The following is a 27,903-nucleotide window of genomic DNA, read 5'->3' as shown; positions in this document are numbered from 1 at the left end:
ATATGCATATAAACAGTGTGGAATTAGTTTTTAGTTTTTTTACTAATGGAAGCTGTTTTGTGTGTAGTGACTGGAAGCACTGTGAGAGATAAATCACTTCCTCACACTGTCCTTTGAGTTCAGAACACCACCGTGATGTCGAGGCACTGGCAGCCATGGGTCCATATTTTATAAAGGGATCAGTCAGCATTTCTCTCAGAGAGTTTTCTCAAAAGATGTCCCTAAAGATTCCTTCAAAGCATTTCTCAGATGTTTTCTCAGGATCTGTGAGAGGATATCACAGATCTCTGCAGCTTTCCATGATGATCCAAGAATGATGTTACATCTTATTCACGATGACATCTCACGTCTGTCCCACTGACTGTCAAATAATCAAGATGTTGGTTTCCCTCTCTCTTGGCAAACAACCTCTCATCTCCATTGCTTTACACAAGCCCTGCTTTCGCTCAAAGAGTCGAGTCGAATTGCAGCGCTCCAGATGATGTATGGACGTGTGGCTGGAGCCTGTGCAATGACACGGCTGACATAGAGCTCAGGTCGCCGCAGCTGCGCAGGTGGATGCCCTCTGTTCTCGCAGGGTCGGGATCAGCGAGAAGGATGACAGGATGGCCTTCGCTGTGAGAATGGTGGTGCCCACGGCGATGGTGAAGCGAACGCTGCTGGTATTGCTGCCCTCTGCTGGCACCCCAAGAGGTGCGCAAGACCTACACACATTGCCGTACATTTATTTGACTTCAGAGTGTATGGAATTACATTTGGGCTAAAAAATATTGAAGATTTTAAAGAAAGGAGCAAAAAACGTACAATGAGAATGTACTCTGAAACTGAAAACTCAAATTCAAATTCGGACCTTGTTTAGAAGTACGCTAATGGTCAGAACAAAAACACCTATTTCTGGATTCTCTGGGACAAGGGACAAGGTTCATTGTTAAAAGCGCTATACAAATAAAGCTGAATTGAATTTGAATTGAAATGTACAGTTGCTTGTTACTTGTTTAGACAAACACTATTAATGGTCTTTCTTAATATTTCAGGTTTTTAATATCTTTAAACAAGTTGGAATATTGATTTGGTTGCTGACTATAGCTTATCTTGTGTTACTGGCTAAACTGGACTAAAAGTAATATCTCAGAAGCCATCAGGTCTCGACCCTGTACCAGGTCGTGCCACCAGGTTGCTAAAAATGTTCTGGGAAAAATGTCCAACGTTTATAAATGTTTGAAAACCCCTGTTATAGCTGAATTAAATAGCACTAGTATGGAGATTATTTATCTTATCAGGAGGGGAATAGCTGCCTTGAAACTTCACACATCACACCTAATGATAAAAGCTAAAAGCAGTAAAAGAAAACATTTTTTGGCAGCTTCCTCATTGCCATTCAGCTGTACATGACCAAAGCCTCTTTCAACTACTGATGCAGTTACTCCACCACCTGCTTCACACCACATTAATGTTCTACATTAATTATTTTACAGATTCAGATAATGTAGCTAGCTTACCAATATTACATTACTCTCTCCTCAAAATTTTGTAATCTTCTTACCTGATCAAACGGTAGGTTTCCCTCTCCTGCCACTCTCCTTTTGGGTCTCTGACCACAGTTCCCAGTATGCTCTGAGGCAAGGGCTAGATTTCGCTTGGACCTCTGTAGCAAGCGCTGCACCAGCACTCTTGTCACCTGCATATAGAGAAGATGTATTTCGGAAATCTGAGATATGAGACTTCTTTCTGCGCTTTTCTGCTGACACCAGAAGATGTTCACAGGGAAAATGTTCATTGTTAAAAGCGCTATACAAAAAAAAAAATGGATTGAATTGAATTAAATTAAATTAAATTGAAATCCCTGAACAATAGCATAGTGAATTCCATGACTTGTGATTGGCCAAAGAGCTGCACATTACTATCCATTGACCTACAAGGCAGCTCTGTTAATAGACATGAGCCTTCATGCTGCAGAGAATCAACTCTTTTAGCTTTGGCACTGGGCCTTCAGCGTTGCGTACAAATTGGTATGTCATTAAAGAGTCTAACAGGATACACAGATTTATAATTTTGCACAGTTATTGCAATGATTTATTTCTGCTGTTAACCAGGTAGTCCAAAAAGGCATTGCAGCTGGAAATGTAATTTGCAGTAATTACTAGTAAAAAAAAAAATAAACGGTCATGCAATACTAATATCAGTATAATGATGAACGAGATCTTCTTTACCCACAACCCACTCAATGTCAGTCAAGAAATGGCAGCTCAGTGGTTAAGATGTTGGCATTCTGCCACTGCTGGTCCCTTGAGCAAAGCCCCTAAGTTGTATAAATTAGACAATTGTAAGTTACTCTGCATAAGAGCAACTGCCAATTGCCATAAAGTTCACATTACTTTTTGTACCTGATTCACATTTACAGTAATTAGTACTTGTGTGTCATTGCGCCCTTCGTCTTTCACTTTTGTTGTCTTCCTATGTTGTCAGTTCATGCTTGTCTTGCTCATGTTCAGTCAGGTCTATGTCAATGTTTCGTGGTATTTAGTGTTTTAGTTCTTGGTTCTGGTTTCCTAGTTTTTGCATATTTTTTTGCAGGACAAAGAATATTCAATTTTCTTCATTTTAAAACCAAAGCCAAACAATAAGGATAGAAAAAAATGTATACATATGCAACACAATGCTAGTTTGTAAAAAAAAAAAAAAAAGAAAAAAAAAAAAGTTATAATAATAACCTTGAGGTCTCCCAAAGATTGAGTGCAGCCTTTGTGGATGCGCAGAGAGCTGGTCAGAGGCTGTTTGGAGGGTAGTTGCTCTGTGGTAGCCTTCAGGCTTCCTTTCCTGGGCAGGGTGCCAGTGGACGCCAGAGGAGATTTCTGCAGCAGTGGACAAGCTGACAATCGGCCTGCAGCAAAACAGGAATTCCAAAATTTGAGATCAAAACTTTTTTTGTGCCAGGTTAAATAATAATTTGATTAAAATAAATTGAAGCATTTATTTTAATCCTGCTGCCTCCGCACAGAGGTTTTTTTTTTCTGATAATACCTTTTCCCTCAGGTTCGGAGAATATGAACTAATTGTACTCAACTCTCCCCTTTTACACTAGCCATGATCCAGTTTATACTTTAAAGTTAAAACCTAAATATTATTACTATTTGCAATGAGATGAGGAGTGGTGGCTCCAGCGGTTAAGGCGCTGGGTTGCCGATCGGAAGGTCTGGGGTTCAAGCCCCCGTATCGCCAAGCTGCCACTCTTGGGCCCTTGAGCAAGGCCTTTAACCCCCTATGCTCCGCGGGTCCCTTACGAGGGAAATATCAAGGTCCGTGACGTCGGAGTGACGTGGGGCCGCCTTCCCGTGGGCTCACCACCTGCAGGAGGGACCGTAAGGGACGGTGCTGTGAGGATTGGGCAGCAGTCGAAGGCGGGGGCCTGCTTAGACTGCTGCCCCCGCGACCCGAATTGCGGATAAGCGGGAGAAAATGAATGAATGAATGCAATGAGATGGAAAAACAAACTTCCTTGAGGCTAAATGTGCACAAATTTCCACACTCTAGTGCAACATCATCCAAAAAGAGTGGAGGTTGCTGAAACAGCAAATGGGGGCAAAATGTGGAATGGGATGGCCAAAAAGCAAATGGTCAGAATACGAAACTTATGATCATCTATCTAAAAATGTTTGTCTGTACAGTGTACTTATTGGTTTTCAGACATTTCCTTTTAATATCAGTCATCAGGAAGTCTTACCTGTGTCTGATGAGGTATGAGATCCACCTTCACCAACTCCTTTGCTGCCTACAGAGCCTGTAAAGCCACCTGCAAAAAGAGAGCACTAAGCATGTGGATATATAATAAATTAAAGCTCTATGACACATTGCAAATTGGAACATACATTTAAAAAAAATAGGAAGTAATTGTTTTTTAGAATATTGCAGTTTTTGTGAAGTACAACAAAGGCTGGTATCACTATAACAATTAACAATCTCCTGACCATCACACCCATATGTGTTTTTTAAACATCTCATTTCAGATTTAAAGTCACACCTTGCTGTTCAACTCCATGCTTCTAGGAACACTTTCCACTAGATTACTGAGAGTGTGGCTGTAGGGATTTGTGGCCATTCAGTCACAAGAGCATTAGTTAGGATGGTGATGTCTGATGTGAGGTTGAGGATGCCCACTGTGCACTGGCCATTCAAGTTTATACCAAAGGTGTTCAATTGGGTTGATGTCAGGGCTTTCAACTTTGTAGCAACAGTTTGGGGAGGATCCACATACGAGTGTGATATGAGTGACATGTTTTCCTGTCATAATATACAGTTGCATTGCTATACTGTAGAGCTGCATTGAATGCAATTAATATAAACTGATTTTGCTCAGGGTTAAATATTTGGTTCTTGTAAACCTTCCACATTCTGTATGAACGGAGCTAAAATCAAACGGCCTCAGATGCACACACAAACATTCGCTAGCAACCTTTTGTCTGCTATGACCCCAAAATAAAAAAGTAGCGCTCACACACCTGTATCAGTGGAAGAGCTCAGTCCCGGGTCACTGTGGGACCTTATAAAAGGAAGTGGGGCTTCACTCTCCCTAAAGTCCCGGCCACATCGCCAATGGACACAAGGGACCGGGTGGAGCCCGGGAGACACACCACACTGGTGATCTCGAGTTACACCTGAGGAGGGCATAGCTCGTGGATTTGTTGCGTCAGAGGAAGAGTCGCGTCGAAATGAAGAACAAGGACACACCAGGATTTCTGGGACAGAGGAGCGTGTGAAGGCAGCACCACCAAGCATCTCTAACTGAGAACAACTATAGGCAAGCAGGGCCTGGCGTCGCATTACTGGAGATCTATAGATGGGATAGAAGAATTCTAATTACATTTTGTCTGTACTGTTCTTTTCCTTATTGCTTTACATTTCCTTTATTAAATAATGGCAGTTGATTTCCTGATGTGATCATTCCTATTGTAACATTTAATTAATTAGCATGTAAAATATGCAGAAGTATTTGCTACAAAGAAGCTCCATTCAACAGGCGGTTGTATGTAAAGAATTTAGATTATGCACGTCAGTATTTTATCTCAAAAGGTTCTGCAGCGATGCAAAAAGTATTATAATGCATGAGTAGAAAAATGCATGGACTGCTAGAATTGATGGTGGTGCTGAAGGCAGCAATGACTTATAGAGATAAAGTTTCAATTACACATAGCCAATAAGAAACTGTTAAACAGTGATGTAGCAATAGTGTATGTATGGGGACCCAGGGATGCCTTCCTTTTGTATATTCTCTATAGTATATAGAAGAAAACATTCATGTTTAATTCAGGTAAAATTGTAAATTTACAACAACAAATTAATCACTTCAATTATCAGCATCATCCACATCAGTTTCTGTCTTATCACTTGAGGTAAAAATCACTCGTGGCATTTAAACCCATCATCAACATGTCACTTAACTGTTCTCTATCTGCACATTTTAGTGATTTTTTTCCACTGGCTAAAGATCATGATATTAATGTTTTACTTTTAAGGTCAGTAATTATGTCAGGAATTCTTCCCTCCTTAAACAGAGTGCTACATACCAGCTAGCGAAAAGTGAGCCAACTTGCAGCACTGGTCCATTTCTTCATTCCTGTCCTTGTATTCTTTGCAACATGTGTTTATTAATGTCTCCACCTCTGTCTCATCAATGGTCCTTGTCTTCACTTGTTTTCCAATTCACAGCTGTTCCTACTTCCGTCTTTATTAGTTTGTGTAGAAATGCTTCTCTATAGTAGCGCATGCAGTTTGACTAGGGTTAGGGTCAGGGAAACACAACAAACCGTTTTGTTTCATGTTTCAGGTATTTCTGGTGTCTCGATCACTTTTTGTTTCTCGTTTCTTGTTCCTGTTTATGCTCTAGTATTGTTGTTTGCTAATCGCCTGACCATGGCCTGTTCCACATTTTTGATTCTGCTATCTGTTTTGGATTTGTTTGCCTTGATTTGTTTATTGAATTAAACTTTCTTCACCTAGCACTTCCATCCATCTCTGTTATCATGAGTATGACCCCATAACCATCCCAATTTTTGCAGGCAGATGCAAAGTCAAGGCCCGGAAAGTAGCCTAATAAAAACATTTCCAAATATTTGTACTTTTTCTTAACTTTTCTTCTGTTGTTTTCCAGAACACATTTATACACTACTGAGATATGATTCATAGATTAATAAACTATTATCACCAGTACTTTTTACCTAAAGGTGGAGGTGTTGTAGGTGCTGGGAGAGGAGCAGGAATTAGACCTTTCGCCTCTGAAGCAGCAGCGAGCTGAAGGTGGTTGTGGGATGTGGTAGTCAATGCCCTCCCCTCCCTCGCTGACACCTCGTCCCCGTGCCCGCACTGAAAACGCCACCTCCAGCACACACGAATCCTCTGATGGAGAGCTGTCATCGGGGATGTCTACAATCTCAGACATTAGCAGAGAGCCACTGTCACCTGACACTGAAGGAAAGACAGAGAGTGTCAAAGAGAGAGAGAGAGAGAAAGAGAGAGAGAGAGAGAGAGAGAGAGAGAGAGAGAGAGAGAGAGAGAGAGAGAGAGAGAGGGATAGAAGAAGGAAATGTACAGACAATACATTGTGGCACTACATACATAGAAATAACAAAATTGATTACCTTCACCACTGAAAGCCACAGAAGTTCCTCTCTCAGCAGAAGGTTCACCACCATTAGTTGGCTACAGACAGACAAAGCAAATGAACACACCACCACATATACATATAATTAAGTTAGATATTCTCCTTGCATGTACATACCTGGCTGGGGTCTCTTTGCCCCATTACTGCTTCATATGGAGGAGGACAATCTGTAGGGTAGAGAGGCACGGGACTCTCCATTGAGCCATTATATGTGATACTGCAGATACACAGAAACATGCACGTGCTTGTGAAACAGGATGTATGTATTGGGATTTGTGAAAAAGAAAACGAGACCAATTTCAATTCCATTTTGTTTCTGTGGCACTTTTAACAGTGTAAATATTTAAGAGAAGCAGATTGCAAGAACGTTTTTATTTGAATTTATCTATAACTAGCAAGCAAAAGATAATGGTGGTGAGAAAAAACCTCCCTAGATGATATGAGGAAGAAAGAAAACCATATCAGGTTTGAACAGGAGACTGTGGCACTCTAAAGCAGTAATTGTTCTCATTAGCAATTATTTCATAACTATTGACAAAGCAAATATACTGCCATACATGTCACAGTGCCAGGAATTACATATACAATTAATAAAAAACAATTAAAGCCTGCACCGTCTGTTTCACACCACTGTTTATAATACAATGTACTTAGAGGAAATTATGGTTTGATTTCGTTGGAAATTGCATTTGACCCTACAGCGCTTCAGTATGCAGTGTATGCAGTGTGTGTGTATGTGTGTGTGTGTGCGTGTGTGTGTGTGTGTGTGTGTGTGTGTGTGTGTGTGTGTGTGTGTGTGTGTGTCTCACCTCTGAGCATCAGTCTCAGAGCTGCAGGTATATTCAGGGGGGTAGTAAGGAGGTGGAGGGATGGGAGGGACAAACTCTTCGAAATCCATCATGTTAGTGAGAAAGGCATCCTGAGGAGTGGTGCATTCTGGGTTAACCGAGCGGGTTCGGTGAGGAGCCAGCTACAGAAGCACAGAGGAACAAGGACAGAGTGTACAGGTAAGTGCTTTTTAGTGTACAAATACATTTTGGCCCACATCATAATGTAAAGTTTTTTTTTTAGGTTGTAGCAAAGCGTCTTTGTAATCCTGCTTCATACTCACCAAATGAAGCAAGTCGAGAGAAAAAATATGGATGCTACAGGTGACGGTTGACAAAGTGCAAATGATGGTTGAGAGTATACTAAGCCCACAGGCACTAAACAGCAGGTCCTACAAACAAATACACACTCAGATACATAGTGCATAGGTATTGGCATGTATAAACAACTGTTTATGATAAACCTTATTATTAATACATTATATTAGCAAAGGTTTGTGGACACGTCGGTATAAGATTTGCATGTTTTTCTGAGCATCCCATTTCACCCCCTAGTTCCCCTCTGCTGTTATAATAACCTCCACTCTTCTGGGAATGTGATTTGTGCTCTTTCAGTCACAAGGGTGTTAGTAGCAGTCTGGTACTGATGTAGGATATGGAGGCCTGTGGTCTAGTCATTGTCAGAATTCTATAGCGGGCCACTCATGATTCCAACCCATGTAAAGCATATGTACATGGAGCTGGCTTTGTACACAGGGCATTGTCATGCTGGAACAGGTTTGTAATGCTACTGCATTCAAAGTCCTATCCGACTGTATGTCAACTTTGATTTAACAGTTTGGGAATGAACTACACATGACTAGAAAAGTCAGGTATCCCAATTCTTTTGTCCAAATTATGTCTCCATTTAGATGTATTGGTTGATTACTTCATCTAATGGTCACCCCATAGAATTCCACAGATGCAGGATTGTGGAGGAACAGCAATAGTTAATATGGTTATAGGTAATTGCTAGGGTTACGATATTTATCCCAAATTGAGCTAGATCAGGGGTCACCAACCTTTTTGAAACTGAGAGCTACTTCTTGGGTACCGATTAATGTGAAGGGCTACCAGTTTGATACACACAGTTTTCAGTTTGATCTGAAATAACAAATTTGCTCAATTTACCTTTCATTATATGTTATTATTAATAATTAATTATATTCATCTATGTGAAGACACTGATTATGTTAATGATTTCTCATAATAATTATCAACAATGATTTAACAAAGTAGGAAATAGCTATTTTTAGAAAGGCCCCGCAGGCTATTCATGTGGTCCTTGCGGGTTACCTGGTGCCCGCGGGCACCATGTTGGTGACCCCTGAGCTAGATAATGCCCATAACCATAAATGACCATCTAATGTTAATTATGCTGCAAAGATTGGGATAAGGAAAGGGACATTATGGAGTGGATAATATCTATTCCTCACAAAAGCAGGTTCTCATGTAAAGCTGAGAACAAAAATGTGACCTAGTAAAGGCCTCTAGACATAAAAAAATAAATCAGATTGTCAGAATCTAGCTTCAAAAATATAGGAACTGGAAAAAGGGAGGCCCTTTTCGGGCAAGATTCGGATCTCTGTGTCTCTTATTAGATGTAGATTGGCTGGATAACTGTAAAATCTGGCAACCCATGTAAGTGATATTTTTTGTGTGTTAAAAAATGCGAAAACTCCTCCCCCTCCTCCTCATTTTTCAGTTTCATATATCATTAGAATTCTAAGTGTGGCATCTGGAGCTGAAAATGCAGCATGTGCTTTTTCAGCCATTTTCTCCTTAAGACCTGCTGTGTCACAAGGCTCAAATCTTACTCAGCTAATAGACTGTGAACTTTAGGTGTTATGAGTAGGTATACCCTTTGGGCCTGCTAGCCTTAGATAATGAAGCAATAAATCTGTAGCATTTCTGCATGCCAGTGTGTGTATAATAGTGCACAATTACGTACAACTGATAGAAATCTTTCGAGAAACATAAACCAATACCACTTCCTCACTCTAACCATAACTGCTTCTATCTACAAAGTGGAAAGGAAAGGAAAATACCTTGAGTTGATGCCGTACTGAATGGCAGTCGGCATGCAGGTAGAGCACTAAAGTCTCATCCTCCATCAAAGAGCAAGTCTGTTTCGGGTCACAACATACACATAGACCATGCTCCACCTGTAATGAGCAAACATAAGAGGAAGTATGTGTAGAGGAGAGGAGAGAGAGAGAGAGAGAGAGAGAGAGAGAGAGAGAGAGAGAGAGAGAGAGAGAGAGAGAGAGAGAGAGAGAGGAGAATAGAAGAAAAAGGAAATAATGTGGGCAGTTTACCTGGCAGGTGAGGTACGATTTGACCATCTGTGCATTTTGACAAGACAGCATGGATCCAGCCAGGCTGAGAATCACACACACGGCAGACAGCAGCATGAACAGTGATACCTGCATGAAATAAAAAATTTTTAATTCCCTCTTACCACAAGCCAACAAGCACAAGGGATCTCCTGCTACATGAGAAACAAACATACCACCAGCGTGAAGGGTCTTCTCCAAGATATCACTCCTACTATTCCAGAAGCCACAACCTGGAGTGCAGGGGTTGAGATATTTGTGATTTCATGTCAATTCACTTTAGAACATTTACAGAAGTACTTTTCACCAAACTGTAAATGGTTTTACTTCCTCAATTTGAAATACAGTGCCATAAAAAAAAAACTTTGTCCCCTCCAGATTTTCTCAATTTTTGCATATTTGTATTGGTTTCAGATCCTCAAGCAAAAAGATCCATTTCCATGGAAACTTAATGTAGTCTTGAAATGATTCTTTTATGTATTGAAGGAAAAAGCTTTTGCAATACCTAGAACAGTGGAACTACTGGTTGTGACCCCTTTTAGCATTAACAATTGCATCCAAATGTGTCCAATTACTGGAGCTTAGTCTTTCCCATCACTGTGGAAGAATGTTAGAACACTTTTCTTTGTAGAATTGCTTTCATTCTTTCACACTGGAGCATAAACTACCTGTTTAAAGTTCTGCCAAGACATCTCAATAGGGTTCAGCACTCTGACTGAGCCAGTCCACATCCCTAATTTTGCTTCTTCTGAGTTAGTAAGAAATGAATGTGTTTATTTTCTAGGTGCACCACCATGTTTGACAGTCTATATGACGTTTGTAGTGTGGAATCCGGCACTAGCTTTATGCCAATTGCTAGTCTTCCATAAAATTTCACTCATCAGTCCAAAGAACATTATCTTAAAAGGCTTGAGAGCCAGGAAGGTGTTTTGGTCCATATGTAAGGCAGGTCTTTATGTTCATCTTGGATAACATGGAGTTTTCACTTTTGCAAGCCTTCCATGAAAAAGATTTTTGCACAGTCACTGATAATGTAACCTTATCAGAGCCAAGCAAAGCATACAGTTCCTTACTTGTTTGTCAGAGTTTTTTTGTGACCTACAAGATTATTCAGTTAATAATGCACTCCTATGCCAGTCACTTCCAGGAAGCTTAACCACTGTTTCCACATTTTCTCCATTTGGAGATAAAATCTCCCTGAATACCAGGGCATTAGAAACATCATTCTAATCAAGCCTGTGTGTTGGCGGAAAATATCTTTAATAAATGATTGTTTCAATATAGGCTTTTGTCAATTAGAATTGTTCTTTGGTGATCTGAAATCATCAAACATTAAGTGGGACAAATACACAGGAATAAAGAACGGTAGTAATTATTCCTTTTTGTGTACTGTATAAGAGTTATGCATGGCCATGTTGTAACATAGTGGAAAGCAAAATAGTGTAAAACACTGCAGCTCTCATCAATACTTGTATCATCACTTCGCATAGATTTCCTAGAATATATTTAAAATTCTAGAAAAAGAAAAATACAGTACCTTCAATATATATTTAAATATAAATGTATACAGTATAAAACCAGCGATATGCCACCCCATCTGTTTTGCACTTTTGCAGTGGGGATTTGTTTTCCAACAGTACAATGACCCCAAACACACCTCTAGTTTATGTTATAGCTATTTGTCCAAGATGATAAGTGATGGAGTGCATCACTGATGACCTGGCCTCAACAATCACCCAATCCAAATCCAGTTGAAATGGTTTGGTTTAAGTTGGCCTGGAGAGTGAAGGAAAAGCAGCAAACAAGCACTCAACACCTCTTGGAACTCCTTCCAAAAGTGTTGGAAAACCATTCTAGGTGTCAGCTCATGAGGCTGATTGAGACTCTTTCATCAAAGCTAAATTTCGCTAGCTTGGCCAATATAAAATATAAAACATATTATGGGTATATTTTGGGTTGTTTAAAACTTTTTACTTTTTACTCTTAAGTGTGTGTGTTGGTTTCCTTCAGGGTGTCTGTGTTTTTCGCATTCCAGTGGATTTTCTAAACTGGCCCTATGTTTGCATATTGCTTGGTGTGTATTTTATTAAGGATTCCACTATTTGACTTTATACCAAAGATGGATTATACTGGAAATGTTTCTGTGGCATATTAGTTTTTTAATAGATTATCGTTGTGTGTGGTACAATAATGATGATGATGATAATGATAATAATAATAATAATAATAATAATAATAACAATGTGAGAGAGAGAGAGAGAGAGAGAGAGAGAGAGAGAGAGAGAGAGAGAGAGAGAGAGAGAAAGAACTTACGAAGAAGCCAGCCCAGAAAGGACAGGACTGGCGCACGCGTGCAGAGGCGCTGAACGCAAGGCTCGTGAAGCTGAACGCGAGCACCATGGCGCCGAGCGCGAGGTGACACAGTCCCAGGTAGAGCAGCACGCGCGCGCTCGCCCTCGCCCTGCCAGAAGCGCCTCTGCGGCTCCCCGATAATGCGCGCGAGCCAGAAAGCGACGCCGCGCTGCTCGTGTCGGACGGTGACGGCATTTTTTTTATTATTTTATATATATTATATATATTTACTTAAGTAGGTTTCGGAAAACTTCCAAATGACCGGAAGTTACCTTTTTTTGGAGTCCTGGGAAAATATATCGGGTCGCCTATAATTGAGTATTAAACTTTGACTTGATTATATATTTATATACATATATCTATATTTATTAACGAACTTACATCACGACAAAAACATTCTTTCATACATATATAAATATATAATTATCTATCTATATGTCATCAGAGTTCTGTACGGGTTTTCCTGAGCCCCATCACCGCTCTGCTTCTCCTCATCACGCGTCTTTCCCGCATCCCTCTGCACCCGTGTGCCATTGCGGTAGCGGACGCTGCTTCTTCAGGCCAAGCTGGAGGTGGAGATAATCGGCCATCTCGGATCCGCTGTGCAGGAAACTGGACTTTCTGATCATCTGGAGATGATTTGCATCCTTTCCGGCGATCCTACAAGACTGTTCTCGATATCAAGACGCCTCATTAAGAAAAATTAATTAAAAAAATTTAAAAAGAAAAACATACCGGAGATCTATAATCCGTAAACTCGGTATCTTCTAATATATCGCTCGGTTGTTGTTGTTTTTTTACCCCCTTTCTCTCTCGTGTCCCTGTCCGGATCCCGGACGTGGGCATCTGCTGCGCGCTACGTCATCGCCGCCATATGCGGACTCGTCCGTGCGCGCTCACGTTCTCATCACGTACATACCCAGTCGCGTTAACCCTGTCTCCCGTTGCTCTTACCCTACACAAGGGAACACACGTTCTCTTTAATGCCCCCCCCCCATCCACCCAATCTACAAAAAAAAAAAAAAAAAAAAAAAAGAGACAGATTACTAAAAAGCCCCGGATTACTAAATAAGCGCGTCACGGAACACGCGAGAACTCGTGCTATTTGCTCAATACAATGCGGCACTCGCCTTGACTTCGGTGCTGATGCTGCACGAGGGCGGTTGCTCAGCGACGCTCTGCTTCTGCACGGGAGCCAATAGGGATGTGAAAAATGCGTCCGACGGGCATGCACATCCGTGCATGACTAAACACATTAAGGTGCATATCATATTTCTAGCAGTGGCGGGCTGAAAGGGCCAGCAAGACCTCTGCTAGAATATAATCTATCATAATCACTGACATACGTTTTAATATAATAGTAATAGCTTTTCTCTCAGATGTGCTACTTAAAGGAGCAGTGCACCAAAGTTTAAATTTAGGTTAGGAGCTTTTATCCAATCGGATTTCAGCCATCACATCACATGTTGCCAGGGTCGAAGGAAGCTATCTGCCTTAAGCCTTTAGAATCAGCACCTGCTGGCTCTTTTAGTGTTTAAATGTCATGTTGCTTGATGTTGTTGCTTTAACCAATCAGATTGTGTTTTGGCCACTTTACGGCCCCTAACCAGTCTATCATGTAACGTCTGCATTTTCCCGTCCTTTGATTGGATGGTCAGAGAAAGAACTAGTCAGAGCATGCAGCCCACATCTGTAGCAAACTGCACAAGCTTAAATATATGCATGTGGATTAGGGCTAAAACAACTTATCAATAAAATCGATAATGAAATTAGTTGTCAACGAATGCCGTTATCTAATAGTTGGGCTGCTCAAGTTACAGGTTGGTAGGACGGCAAGTTAACAAAGCCGCTCGCAAAATGGCAGAGAGTACAAGGTCCGTCCGCAGCAGGAAAAAGTGTGCGTCCCAAGTCATCCAAGACAATAAGAGCATTTTATATTAAACGCAACAAAGAAGACCGTCACCTGAAAGTTATGCAAAACGGAGTTGGAAGGAGTTGGAATGAAAGTACCACACTGATGCATGAGCCATGAAAAGAAAACACACTGGGGTCAAGGATGATGGCGAACGTCAGCACGGTGAGTAAAATTTGTATTTACTCATCATCATAGTTTAATGAAGCGCTATTGTGTAAACTGTTTGTTTGCTAACTTCAGGAAAACAAACACTAAATCTAAAAGCAGCAAATATTTTTAGTCACTGTTGTGGTTTTTAGCTAAAGCTTCTGTATTTGTACACCAATGCATATTTTTTCCCTTTTTTTTTATTCAAGCCTTTTAGCTTTTATTTCATAGTTTCATTCTCTTTTTATAGCATTTGTCCACTACAACAGTCAACTTGTGTTTTTAAACGTGACTCACTGCAGCTTTAATACGTTCTAATTCTTGTTTTGAATGTTTGTATAATTAATTTGTTTTATTTATATAATTTTACAAATTAATTACATATTCTAGATGCTTATATCTTCACAACTGAACAAAACGTCTGCGTACATTTTAAACATAAAATGTTTCAAATGTTATATAACATTTTATAAGCATTGTTGTCAACTTGCCATCTGCAATTATCATTAAAAACAATACAAATGTCGATTTCACAAATTGCTTCACGTTGTTTTTTTACAATAACAACCCAGCATGAGTAAATTAGTTGAAAGGAGAAATCCCCCATGCACTCCTCAACAAGCAGCCACAAGAAACCTATAAATACTCAATATGTGGCTTTTGCACTAATTAAGGTAAACTTTTATACATAAATACCCTGAATTAGGGTTCAATATAATTATAATAACAAAACATTAAAAAAGTAAAAAAAAAAAAAAAAATCTGATTAATAGATTAATCAGAATAAATAAAAAGATAATCCGATAAATCGATTACCAAAATAATCGTTAGTTGCAGCCCTAATGTGGCTTTATTTGCATTTTTTTAATTATTCCATAATGCCAGATAGAGGAGTAAGTAAAAGTAAGTAATTCATTTGGTTGTAGATACACTTTCAAGGATATTTACAGGACGGACATTTCAAGAAAAGCTGGACATCATATGGCAAGGTCAGCCAAAACAGTTCAAACAGTTAAGCGTTTTTCATGTGCAAACCTTCACATCCATGCTCCCGAAATCTAATGGAAAGCCTTGCCAGAAATTATTACAACAGCTGAATATAGAATAGGAGGTTACATATGGGTGTCGTGATACAATTTTTTAGCAGTGTAGGTGTAGTACCATGATTAGCCACTAGAACAACTTTGGTTCATTGATTTTACTAATCTGTTGAACTTTACAGTAAGTTTCAATGCCATTCTTCCAAAAGATATTCCCTTAATTGGTGGTGCTAAAATCCTGTCCCGTTCAACTTTCCGGCCCTGCTTGATTCCTCCTGATACCCCCTCTGGATGGAGCTGGAGATCATGATCAATTGGTGACCACTGGCTACAGCTGAGAATGGTGCCACATGAAGTCTAAAGCTTCATGAGGTTACTATGGAGGTTAAGGGCCTTAAGAGCCATGATGATGGATTTGGATTGGAATTAATATAAACATTCTGCTACAATGGCTTAGGGCTGCAAATGTCCTGAACATTTTTGCTTCCAATTTTCCATCACGGAAGAACTGGTAACAACAATGGAACTATAATAAATGGACGTTTGATGTCATCCAGATGAGAATGGGTTCCCTTTTGAGACTGGATTACTTCAAGGGTCTCTTCCGTATACCAGCTCAGGGAGTTTTTTCTTGCCCCGGTCATTACTGGATCGCTTAATAGGGATAGATTTTACAGGGACTCAATTACGATGCTAAAATGTAAATTCCTAAATGTTTTATTTCTGTAAAGCTGCTTTAGGACAGTGTCCATTGCTATACATGCTATTTTGGAGTTAAAAAAAAATAAAATAAAAAAAAAAAAGCAAGCATGAAGGTGATAGGATGTGAATTACATAATTTTCAAACTCATCCAACCAGTCAGTGATTCCTGTGCCCATGTTTGTGTTTGCACATTAGTGAATGACCATTAATCTCATACATTAAGCAGAAATGTACCTTTATTGACAGCTTTTAACCCACATACAGTACAGTCACAGTATACAAAGTGGACCATGGTATAACTGGTGCGAGATCCGAAAAAAACTGCGATCGTTTTGGAATGTAGAAGGATGTCCTCAGACTCGAGAGTTGCCGACTTTGCTTATTTTTTACGGTTTTATTCAAAGCAGCTTATATATATATATATCCGGGAAAGGATTGTGTTCTCTGAAAGGAATGAGCGTGAAGGGAATATGAAGGGGGTTTACAATGAGACTACACAGTGATGCACTTTTTATAAGCAGAAAGAAAAGAAAAAGGAAAAAAACCTAAAAAAAAAAAAAAAAAAAAAAACAGATAAAACACTTCACTTTCTTAACCAGACACTTCACTATGACCTCACTTGCTCCTAACACTCTCTGTAGTTCATGTCATGAAGGACTTTGCTCTTAATTCCTGTCAACAGTGGTGTGATGCAATTTCATTTCCAAAACAGTGGAAAAAAAAGAAAGAAGAAAAAACATTAAATGATGCTATTTATAAACAGAAGCAATAAAATACCTATAAAAAATATGTGGAAGGGAAACAGACTGTACAAAATGGCAAACAATTTTAACCGTACTTTTCGCTGCTGCCGAGGGCAAATGCTTTTCCGGCCCAGAATTCTACTCTAGGTTTTACCCATCACCCCCTGCACTCGTGCACTCACAGACCAGTGAGTCAGAATGAAATCACTGATTATGCGTTCAACACAATTCTTGTCACCACTAAGTCATATTCCAGGACTTGCCTAATTTATGGGCGATTAAAAAAAAAAAAAAAAAAAAAAAAAAAAAAAAAAAAATGCAACATTTAAAATCGAGCACACTAAAGCTTGTATCTGGGAGGAGAGATTCCCACAGCGTTTTATCTAAGCGTTCGTACTTATACCTGAACTTGAACTCCAGCTGAAATATAAAAGTTAAAAATGTCAAAACGTTGCATACCTCGAACCCGACTACAGAATGAACCGCTATTATAACGTGATGAACTCGTTACAGCGAAAAAAACTAAAACCTATGCCTGGATTATCATTTGGTATTTTATTTTTTGTGTTATTTTGTACCTTTTGTTTAAACGTTTTCACAACGTCCCATTATTTAGCGTTTCCTATGTCTGTAATACTGATGCGAGTGTTCTGGGTCTGGATGATGTCTGTTGGTGATTTGTTCACAACAGAAGACACTTGGATGTCTTTTTCTCCGGGTTGGGGCTGGTGAGTCTGACTTCACGGCCGGATGAGCCCTGGAAAAAGAAAAGAATACAAAAAAAAATCTTCCTTAAAATGTATTTATTTGAATCGGCTTTGTGCAATGCACTTGTGCTTAGATTCAATCCACATTCGGGGGGTGCTGAAATTAAGGATGACTCTCCAAGACAATATGGCATTTGCCAGAAATTATTTCCTTTAAAATATAAGTATTATATTTTAGGATTGATGTGCATGCTATTAGCAAATGGTGTTTTACAGGGAGAAAACACCCTCACCCACAGTGCAAATGAGGTTCTAGTTCAAGTTAGTGTTGGATGACAAACATGGTGGTGCTCTGGATTTCCAGTCAGCAGATCTCAATCAAGCTGAACACCAAGAGTATGGAAAACTTTGGAGTGATCTGTTGGGCAGTTCTTACCACCACCACCATTCCTCATCGCCAATAGAGCGAATACCTTTCTATCAATCTTAAATAACAGTTCATTCTTACAGTAGAAATGAATAGTCTATGGCGAGCAGTGGTGGACAGTAGGTAGCGGAAGTATTTCCATTTTTGGAGACTTTAACGTCAATACATTTCACGGTCAAATATCTTACTTTTGAACTCAACTCCATTTGGTGAAATCAGTCGTGTCTCTAAATTGACACGAAACGTGTGGCCTTATTCGTGTGATGTTTTGAAGTAGTTGAAGGTTTTTGGACTCATTTTATTAGATGTCAATCAGCGATTGAATCATTTATATCATTCTCATTAATAGATTGGTGTGCTGAGAGCAACATTAGAGTCTTTTCACATGACCCGTGTTAATTATGCAAATTAGAGTCTTGTGACAAAAATTATAATGGGAACATTATAGCCATAATAAATCTTAGTTCTTCGGATATGCAAGTACATTTGAAGGCAAATACTCAACCTTTACTCAACTAACAGTTTAAATGGACACTTTTATTGGAGTAACATTTAACCGAGTGTATTGTCTTCAAGGCACAAAAAATTGTTCTCGCAGCTTGTGACGGCTTGAACACATGAATCTATATATAATTTGCGGATCACGTTCATGTGGTTTGTCGGTGTATGTTGACTATTTGAGGTGAAGTCGTCCTTTGGTTTTATTCAGGCCAAATCACGTTGAATGCATTTTTTTCTTTTATTGCACAAGCAGCACCACTTTTGTTTGAAATCACACCAGGCAGCTTTTCTTAAAACTATTCTCTGTATACACAGTGACATTAACAGCCAAGTGATTTTGGAAGGCATCCAGAACTGTGATGCTCATTATAGTCTATTTGAGCACTGGCAGCATTTACGCTCAAAACGATCCTCAAAACAGCAAAACGTCGAAGTGATGGTGCTGAACTGAATCTCTGTGTCCATTTGAGTGAAAAATGTTGGAGAGGCCACTGGGCATGAATGGAAAAAAATCCCAGAAGCTATCATCATTCACAAATTATGGATGGGTTGATCAAATTAATTATATAAGGGGCTGCAATTTGAGAATTATGTAAAAATACGAGGAATTCATCGATATATACTAACATTTTTTAGAATAAAACAGCAAACTCACCGGTTTCATGCTGGATTTCATTAAAATATCTCGAGCCAGAGAAAGGAAAGACTGCAGAGAGAGAGAGAGAGAGAGAGAGAGAGAGAGAGAGAGAGAGAGAGAGAGAGAGAGAGAGAGAGAGTGAGAGAGAGAGAGAGAGAGAGAGAGAGAGAGAGAGAGAGAGAGAAATTGTGGATGAGATTGCAACACTTCCACACAAAAACTATCATGACCAATACCAATGAGGCAACATCATGTCATGAAATCATGTGCATCATTGTGCAATTCTGGACCAACATCCAGCATAACGTAACTGGTGTGTTCGGTTTGTACAATCTTACCTCCTCAACGTTGATGCTTGACTTTGCGCTTGTCTCAAAAAACCGAATCCCATGGTCCTTTGCGAGCTTTGATTCAAAATTCAAAATATTTTGGTTAGCAGGTAAATCTGACATCCGACTCTAGAAACTACTCATCACGCACACAAATTACCTTCTCCCCCATCTCCTGAGACACCTTTCTCTTGGCTTCGATGTCACACTTATTGCCCAGCAGCATTCGACTCACTCCTGCTGATGCATTCTGCCAAAAGCAAAAGACAAAAGTGTGCTTGGTTACTTAGCTTTTCAGTTCTTCAAAAAAACCTGCGATTCTCTTCCATACTAATACAAAGCGAAACCACTTCCATACAAATAGAAGTAGTGTGGCTGTGAAGACTGTTAATACTAAATACACTGATACTAATTTAATGTAAATAGAAATGAGGGGGGGAGAAAAACATCGATTCGTAGCCTTCCAGTTCATGCCATTGCTGTATTTACATAACACACACATCATTGTGTACACTTTATATATACACGCAAGACAATTTTTACCATGCCACACATGCTGGACACCATCTGATCCAAACAAGTTTATTGTAGTCTCATCAGAACATGGTTCCAGTAATTCATGCTTTTGGACATGTTGTCTTTGTTTGTGGGGTTTCTTGTGAGATATCTTCAAAAGAGGCTTCTTTCTGGGATGATGGCCATGCAAACCAGTGTGCGGTGTACGGTCTGAGCACTGACAAGTGGACCTTCTGCTTCGGCAACCTCTAAAGCAATGCGGCAGCAGTCACGCGTCTGTTTTTTTTAAGCAGCTTCTGCACATGACGCACAGCACGAGAACTCAACTTCTCTGATGGACCCTTGTGATGGCTGTTCTTAGTGGAACCCGTCTTGGAAAACCTCTGTATGTCCCTGACCACTGTACTGTAACCCAGTTTCAGGGTGTTACCGATCTTATTGCCTCGGCATCTTGGTGGAGAGCAACAATTCTAATTCTCAAATCTTTGGAGAGTCTTTGTCACAATCTGCCATGTTGGACAATCTAGTGGTCAGTACAAGAGAATTGTACTTAAAGCACCACATTTTAACTGCTCTAATACAAGATACACAAATTTGTATGGTCCTAGCCAGCAGACAAAAACATGATCATGATGAATAGGACATGTGGCTTTGCATGGTCACATACAGCTGTTATCACTTGGGTTTACTCACTTTTGTTACCAGTTTTTTTTTTTTTTTTAACAATAATGCACATTTGACTACTCTAAAATATATTCCAGTTTCAGTTCTATAGTATTGTCAGTTGAGAAGATTTAATAAAATGATTGCTGAAATGTGAGGGTTGCACTGTATACATACATACATGTTTATTATAAAGTAACTCTAGTAACTCATTACTACAGCAAGTTATTTATTCGTTCAGTCCATTTAACTACACATGGAGCATTTTGTTTCTCCAGGGACCATTATTACTGATGCCAGACCAGATAAACTCAGGTAAACACAGAAGACGCTGTAGAATGAAAGAATGGAGGAACGGGGAGAAAACAGCGAGAGGCAGGGAGAAGATTCATATGGGAGCCTGTTCCACCACAAAAAAATTATTCTTACCTCCTTGATACTCTTCATCCAGTTTTGAATGTTCTCAAAGGATTTCTCGTCAGTAATATCATACACAAGGATGATCCCCTGACATAAAAAAAAATTATATAAAATCATGTTCCATGGGATTACATGGAAAAATAAAAAGTCAATACACAAGATATTTATATTAATAATGAATAGCATGACGTTTCATCAAGGACACGATTAGAAAGAGCGAAGCGGTACACACACACACAGGCAGGAACTTAAACACTTTAGGGTGCTGCATTAATTAATAATTATTTTAGACATTCAAAACTGCAATTCCCTACTTTCTTCCTCTTAATACCAAACAGAAAAATGTTGAAGGGGTCATCTGCACTTTTCCTACTTCACAATAGGGACTCACGTCAGAACACAGGGTCCAACAAAAGAACTCGACGCCCTTTAAACAACATACATTATTTGAACAAAAGTATCAGAACACCTGATTTTTCCAGCCACAAAGTTCAGTGGTAACATTATATCCAGCATGAAAATTCCTCCGTGCCCAAACTACCAATGAAGATATGGTTTACATGGGTTGGAATTAAAGTTTTTGAGTGGCCTGCTATAAAGCTCTGACCTCAACCCTATTGGGATAAGGCTGACTCACCCTATATCAATACCCGACTTAACTATCCCCCTTGTGGCTATACGAGCACAAATCTCCACAAACACACACTAATATCAAGGTTATTATGACAGCAATTGGGACTAAACGTGGAATGGGACGTTGAAAAAAAAGCACAGATCTTATGAGCAGATGTCCACAGACTTTGTCCTTATAGTGCAACTACCAAAAAAAAAAAAATTAATTACCCAAATTATTTTATTTAACACCAAAGATGCCATTGTATTCCGATAAACCTGTTGCTTCAATTTTTTTTTATATTAATTTAAGAAGCAACAACAAATTCAGCTGCCTTTTCTTTTTTTTTTGCCATATCCCTTATACCGTGACGGCGCAAGAACCTTCCGCTGAGGCGTGCAAAAAACTGCTACTCGTGCAAGGTAACATTCTCAGAGAAACTCGTGAGCTCTGGATCATAGGGCAAATCCTTGTCTGAAACGGTGAAAATTAACTCGGGTCAAGTCAAGAGGCTTTTATTGTCATTTCTACTATACACGGTGTTACGCATTAAAAACGAGACAACGTTCCTCCAGAACCCTGGTGCTACACTAAACAGCATAGAGCTACAACACACAACATAAAGCTACATAAAGTGCAGACAGACAACACAAGACAGTGTGGGACAATACACAGAACTATTGCTTCTATTAGTTTTCTTTTCTTCACAGAAAAAAAACGAAACAAAACAAAACAGCACTGTTGTGGTTCTAGAGTGTTGTTTAAAAGCTCAAGCTGCCACAATTGGGGCGTCTTTCATTTCGTACATATGTGTAGGTATACGATGCGTGTGCGTTACCATAGCTCCTCTGTAATACGCTGTAGTGATGGTCTTAAATCTCTCCTGTCCTGCTGTGTCCCTGCAAAATAGCACATAAACAGCAACCCATGAATATGCATAATCGGAAACGACTAGCAAATTGGATGCGATACATTTAGCGCTAGGACGGACTCCGCGTTATCGGGCGAACACGTTACGATTGGGTCTGCCTTTAGACCTCAGCACGCTGATAACATCTGAATCGCGGCCCAAAGTCCAGGACATTTCTAATCGGACACAGTAATGTGTGCGAGGAAATCTTCCCTCTGGATCTAGTATCCTTAAAAAACTAATCCCCCCCCCAAGAACGCATTCATTCGTTTAGCTTCGTAACTGCTGTATCCTGGCTATAACCAGGACCCTGTCAAAATGCGTGCCGCAGGAGATTTCCTTTTTAACTGCTGATTAATCCTAAGGCTTTTAGGCAGCCGTGTGCTGAAAATGCGTCAATTTAAAGAATGAAGATCCGATTTTGCTGATGTCTTTGTAAGGACATTATTTAATATGTACATATGTTTCTTGTTGTTGGCACAGCATACAGGTGCACTGCAAACTGTTTTTTTTTTTCCGTCACTGATGGAATTTACGGCACTTATAAACCCGTATCCTTCCAGTCAGAATGGAAGCTGCTCCTGTAATTCCTGTGTGATTTGTATATAAGATGATTCAGTAAAGATTGTTAACGAAGAATGAGGAGACCACAAACTGCACTACATTTTGCCGGGTGTGGCACTGATCTTATGCAGACTTGTATACTAGAACAAAGGAGAAAAAAAAAAAAAAAAAAACGGCTGGATCTTTAGACGTGTTGCTGTGTAGAAAGAAAAAACTATTGTAAACTTTTCCATAGCCCCGAGCGATCATGAAAAGGAAAGCACATTCACTCTTCATTTTAAAAAAATTGCCTGTGTAACGGTTTGGGATGGAGCGTATGAAGGAGTAAATTGTAACGTAAATATTGTAATCAACATGAATCTGGTGAAGAGAAACTGAAACGGGTTGAAACGATTCCTGTTTAATGGCAGTCGGTAGTCCAGCAGCTGTGTTTGGAACTGGCTGCAGGTGAGCCAGGAATAACTTCTAGACACCAGCATTCAAAACAGTTGCAATATTTAAGATAGAAGATGTAGAAGTATTTCCAGATGTAAGAAGAAAAGAAAAAAAGAAAAAAAAAAAAAAAAAAAAAAGCTTCTTCCAGCTCCAATCTTTTTTTTTAACCATCTTTAATAGTTTGCTATTAAAAATGGTTTGAGAGGGGGAATAAATAAATAAATAAGTAAATAAATAATAGGATTGACAACAGTACTGAGCTGGAAGACGCTTTTTCTTTCTCTCACAGTGGTTTATTTGTCTGTCAGACTTCATGGTTTAGTTTTACGATCTTCAAACCCAGACACAGTATGCAGGCTGCTTTCTGGGAATTTATTTATTTTTTTGCCTCAGTGTTATTTTCATTTTGTTTTTGAAATGTGTTTAGAAACACATTTTGTGACTGGTTTAACACCAATTCAGGAGACAGTTGAGCAGATGAAGGTCTTACCAGACTTGCAACTTGACTTTCTTCCCCTCGACCTCGATGGTCTTCACTTTAAAGTCAATACCTGTTAGAAGAGAGAGAGAGAGAGAGAGAGAGAGAGAGAGAGAGAGAGAGAGAGAGAGAGAGCAAATTTAGCAAGAAAAAGAGAAAGAAAGACAGGAGGAGATTAACAGGAAGAGAAAAAAAAAAGAAGGAAAAAAAAACAGTTGAGCACCTGATAAGGAAATCTTAACCAAGAGAACTTTTGATGTTCTGATAACTACACTATTGTAATTTGTTCATTTCCGTCATGGCGGTTTTCCAAGAGCCCTCCTGTGGGGAAATTAAAAAATGAAAGGAAATGGACTGTTTTTTTGTTTTTTTTTTTACATTTGGATAAAAGCTAGTCGGAAAACAGCAGAGTGAGCAAAAGTATGGGAACAGAAACAGAAAATTCTAATGAAATACTCAATGGTTGGTTGCATATCCCTTGATGGTATAACTGTGTGAAGCCGGTGACAATCTGACACCAAGCTTTTGTATTCTTTTACCGTCGCTGCTTTTGGTTGTTTGTTTGTTTTAGGGGTCGAAATGGTTTTTAATTGGGGTTGACGTTTGACTTGCCCAGTCAAGGACCTTCCACTTTCCCGCCCGATGAAGTCCTTTGTTGTGCAGGCCACAATAAGACAAGTCTGTAAACTGGCAGACAAAATGAAATCTTTCTGCTGTGCATAAATAAGCAATTAAAGATTTGTGAACCTGCACCATAAGTTGACACTGTGATTACCTCCACTGTGCTTGACTACTGAGCTTGTAGTTTTTGGATCATGAGCAGATCCTTTCTTTCTCCACACTTTGGTCATTTAAGTCTTGGATCCAGACATGGTGTCGCTCGTCTCGATCCTTCTTTGTTAGTTCCTATCTGGCCTTTAGATTCTTACTGCTGACAGACGGGCCTCTATATTACCAACTCCGATACCGTCATTATAGTCCTCTGAAGATTATTAGTGATGTCACTGACTGTTTTTTTGGGGGGTTTTCTTCACAGCTCTCACAGTGTTTGTCATCAACTGCTATTTTTCTTGCCTTACTTCTGTGATGTCAGGTAGTTAATACAAGAGTAGTTTCCTTTTTTTTTTTTTTTTTTTTAATCCAGAACATTCCCAATTGTTGTATTGGCTTTTCCTAATGCTTGTACAATGGCTCATAATTATTCTCTCATTTTTCAGCTTCTCGGGGCTTCAAAATATTCTCCTATAGATAGGGATCTAATCTTCAGGTTGGTTTATGCAAATGTCATTCACAGGAAAACCAAAAGTTAAACAATCAATCAGTTACTGATATTTTTTTTTTTTAGTAACTAATTTTTTTTTTGTTAGTCAATCTAACAAATTGGTTTCACTACATTTCAAAGAGACTTTATGATGGACATTTGTTTTCACGTCATCTTTTGTTTGTATGCCTCTATTGAGCATGCGCGTTCTAAATGTTGGCGAAAAAAAATAAAGTGCTCCGCTGCTGGGTTGTATAGACGTGTCTGTGTTTTCAGGAAAGGAAAATCATAAAATGTTATGTTTGAGAAAGAAATTGGACTCCAAAAACACTATGTTCACCTAAAAACAAACAAAAAAAAAGCATGTACTATACAGTAAATAAATCCCATCCTGAACACTGTAAGAACTCAATGATGTAATCATTTATATAGATAGATAGATAGATAGATAGATAGATAGATAGATAGATAGATAGATAGATAGATAGATAGATAGATAGATAGTATTGCATCAATCATTATTTGTATATAATTGCATATCCTAGCTTATTCTTATACATTTATATATGCACTGTGTATTATGATGGATTATGTTGTATATACACAATATATAATATACACACACTTTAAATACAGTACATGACATATCGTGCCTTACATACATTCATATAAAGATTTTTACACTCGTACACTAAATAGACAAAAGTTTATGGACACCAGAAAATAAGATTCAATGTGTTTTTTTGAACATCCCAATCCACATTTAGTCTCCATTTGCTGTTACAGTAACCTCCACTCTTTTTGGAAGATGGTCCACCAGATTTTAAAGTTGTTTGTGGAGATTTGTGCTCATTCAGCCACAAGGGTGTTAGTAAAGTCACGTACTGATATAGGTGAGGTGAGGAGATCTGGGGTGCAGTCAGGATTAACATTCATCCCAAAGGTGTTCATCAGGGTTTAGGTCAGAGCTCTATTGTGGACCACGCAAGATCTTCCACTCAAAACCATAAAAGTGAAAGTTCATGGAGCTGGCTTTGTGCACAGGAGCATTGTGATACTGGAATCAAGTGTCATACTGGAATCCTATACAATCGAGTGCCTCAAACTTTGTGGCATCTCAAATTTGCTATACATACATTTACATATTTATCTGCACTTTACTAACGTGCAGAAATGTTACTATATGCACTTGTGGTAGAAGCTTAATGGCATTTTGTGCAGACAAAAGTATTGGGACACCTGACACCCCCCCCAGCAATTTCTCTGAACACACACACACACACACACACACACAGACTTGAACAAGGAAACCCAAGTCACACAAAGTGCACAACGCCAGCTCCATGAAGATGACGATATGCTTTACACGGTTTGGAGTGGAAGATCTCCGGCTGTGGATCTCCGACCTCGACCCTACCGAGAACCTTTGGAGTTGTGCCGCAGACCTCCTTTTGGCTGAATGAAACCTTAAATCTCTGCAAGCACTCCAAAATCTGGTGGGACTTCTCCCTAGAAGACTGAAGGAAGGTTATTGTGAGGGCAAAAGGAAACAATGTGGAATGGGATCGTGATTTTCTTTATTGATGTTAACGAGAAGGATTTTGAGAATGAGAAAGTGAAAGGAGAGCGGAGAAGGTGGGAAAGGAGAGATGTGTAATATGTAGGAGGAGGAGGAGGAAGAGGAGAAGAAGCCTCACAGCTCTGATAATAAGGAATGATCTAAGGAGGTGACAGGACGTGTGCTGACATGATCATTAAACCGGAGAGTGAAAGAGCCTGAAAAGACTCGTTATACCGCATGACGACTGAATCACATCTCCACTTTCAATACTTACCGATAGTTGATATGTATGTGGAATTGAAATTATCCTCTGCAAACCGGATGATCAGACATGTTTTTCCCACTCCGCTATCACCAATCAGCAGCAATTTAAAGAGGAAGTCGTATTTCTTTGCCATAATTCTTTATCCGGATTATTATTATTACTATTATTTAAAACAAAAAGCAACTTTTTTAACTTCTCGCTCAAAACATTAACCTGAGCGCGGATCAACACCCATTTAGTGTTATATTCCTGTGTCGTGGAGGTTGGAGGAGGAATTCAAAAATGAAAATAAGTGTCACCGGTAAACCCGTTTCTCTGCGTTGCTCCGGTTTCCTCCTGTTCAAAACTTTCTCTTTTGCGCTTAAAGAACAACAACAACAAAAAAACCCAAAGAAATCGCTTCACTTTTGCTCTAGTTTTCGCCACGATCCCTTGGAGTCTCGACAGTTTTCTTCCCTCCTGCGTTCAACGGAAGGCCGTGTGTCCATCCATGCGCGTAGCACGGCAGCGTTTTTCCCCCGAAAAAAAGTTTTCCTTTACCGAGTTCCCAGAGGCTTACGTAGAGAGGGAGAGGCACGCGCTCCATCAAAGAAGAAAAGTCCAATGTGTAGGAATGGAACAGCAGGGGCGCCATTTCCTCAAATGTATACGCGAGAGTGTGCACTGCGCATGCGCCGGACTGGACTTCTGCGCTCGTTTTAGAACTGTTTCAATTTTAAACAGTTGCCATTTCTTAATATTGGGATACAAAACATGATGGTGATGTAAGTTAAGAAAAAAAAAAGAGAGAGAAAGAGAGTAAAAGACGGAGGGAGAAAGAGAGAGAGTGCAATGTGAAAGAATAGAACAGCAGGGGGCG

General features: G+C 39.4%; 1 protein-coding gene across 5 annotated transcripts; it reads right to left on the bottom strand.

Moving 5' to 3' along the window:
• Positions 1-27: 27 nt before the first annotated feature.
• LOC310723567 (ras-related protein Rab-13) lies at positions 28-27,712 on the bottom strand. Of its 5 annotated transcripts, XM_083536812.1 has the most exons (20): positions 27,054-27,691; positions 23,970-24,030; positions 22,409-22,469; positions 20,967-21,044; positions 19,519-19,608; positions 19,368-19,433; positions 19,048-19,098; positions 10,034-10,090; positions 9,840-9,947; positions 9,570-9,686; positions 7,767-7,874; positions 7,465-7,625; positions 6,773-6,872; positions 6,633-6,693; positions 6,213-6,459; positions 4,497-4,828; positions 3,722-3,790; positions 2,712-2,881; positions 1,544-1,678; positions 28-704 (listed from the first exon to the last, which is right to left on the bottom strand). In XM_083536812.1, the coding sequence occupies exons 1-20, from the start codon at positions 27,175-27,177 to the stop codon at positions 447-449; spliced, it is 2,454 nt and encodes an 817-aa protein (XP_083392938.1). In that variant the 5' UTR covers positions 27,178-27,691; the 3' UTR covers positions 28-446. The 5 variants fall into 5 exon arrangements, with proteins under 5 accessions (XP_083392938.1, XP_083392934.1, XP_083392936.1 ...); XM_083536808.1 differs by lacking the exons at positions 19,048-19,098; positions 19,368-19,433; positions 19,519-19,608; ... (2 more) ...; positions 23,970-24,030; positions 27,054-27,691 and adding exons at positions 12,171-12,898; positions 13,011-13,167; XM_083536810.1 differs by lacking the exons at positions 19,048-19,098; positions 19,368-19,433; positions 19,519-19,608; ... (2 more) ...; positions 23,970-24,030; positions 27,054-27,691 and adding exons at positions 12,171-12,378; positions 12,482-13,002.
• Positions 27,713-27,903: the final 191 nt, after the last annotated feature.

Source organism: Silurus aristotelis (assembly GCF_946808225.1).
Source record: "Silurus aristotelis genome assembly, chromosome: 1".
Lineage (NCBI taxonomy): Eukaryota > Metazoa > Chordata > Actinopteri > Siluriformes > Siluridae > Silurus > Silurus aristotelis.
The sequence above is the reverse complement of the archived record's forward strand: the minus strand, read 5'-3'. Positions and strand labels throughout refer to the sequence as shown.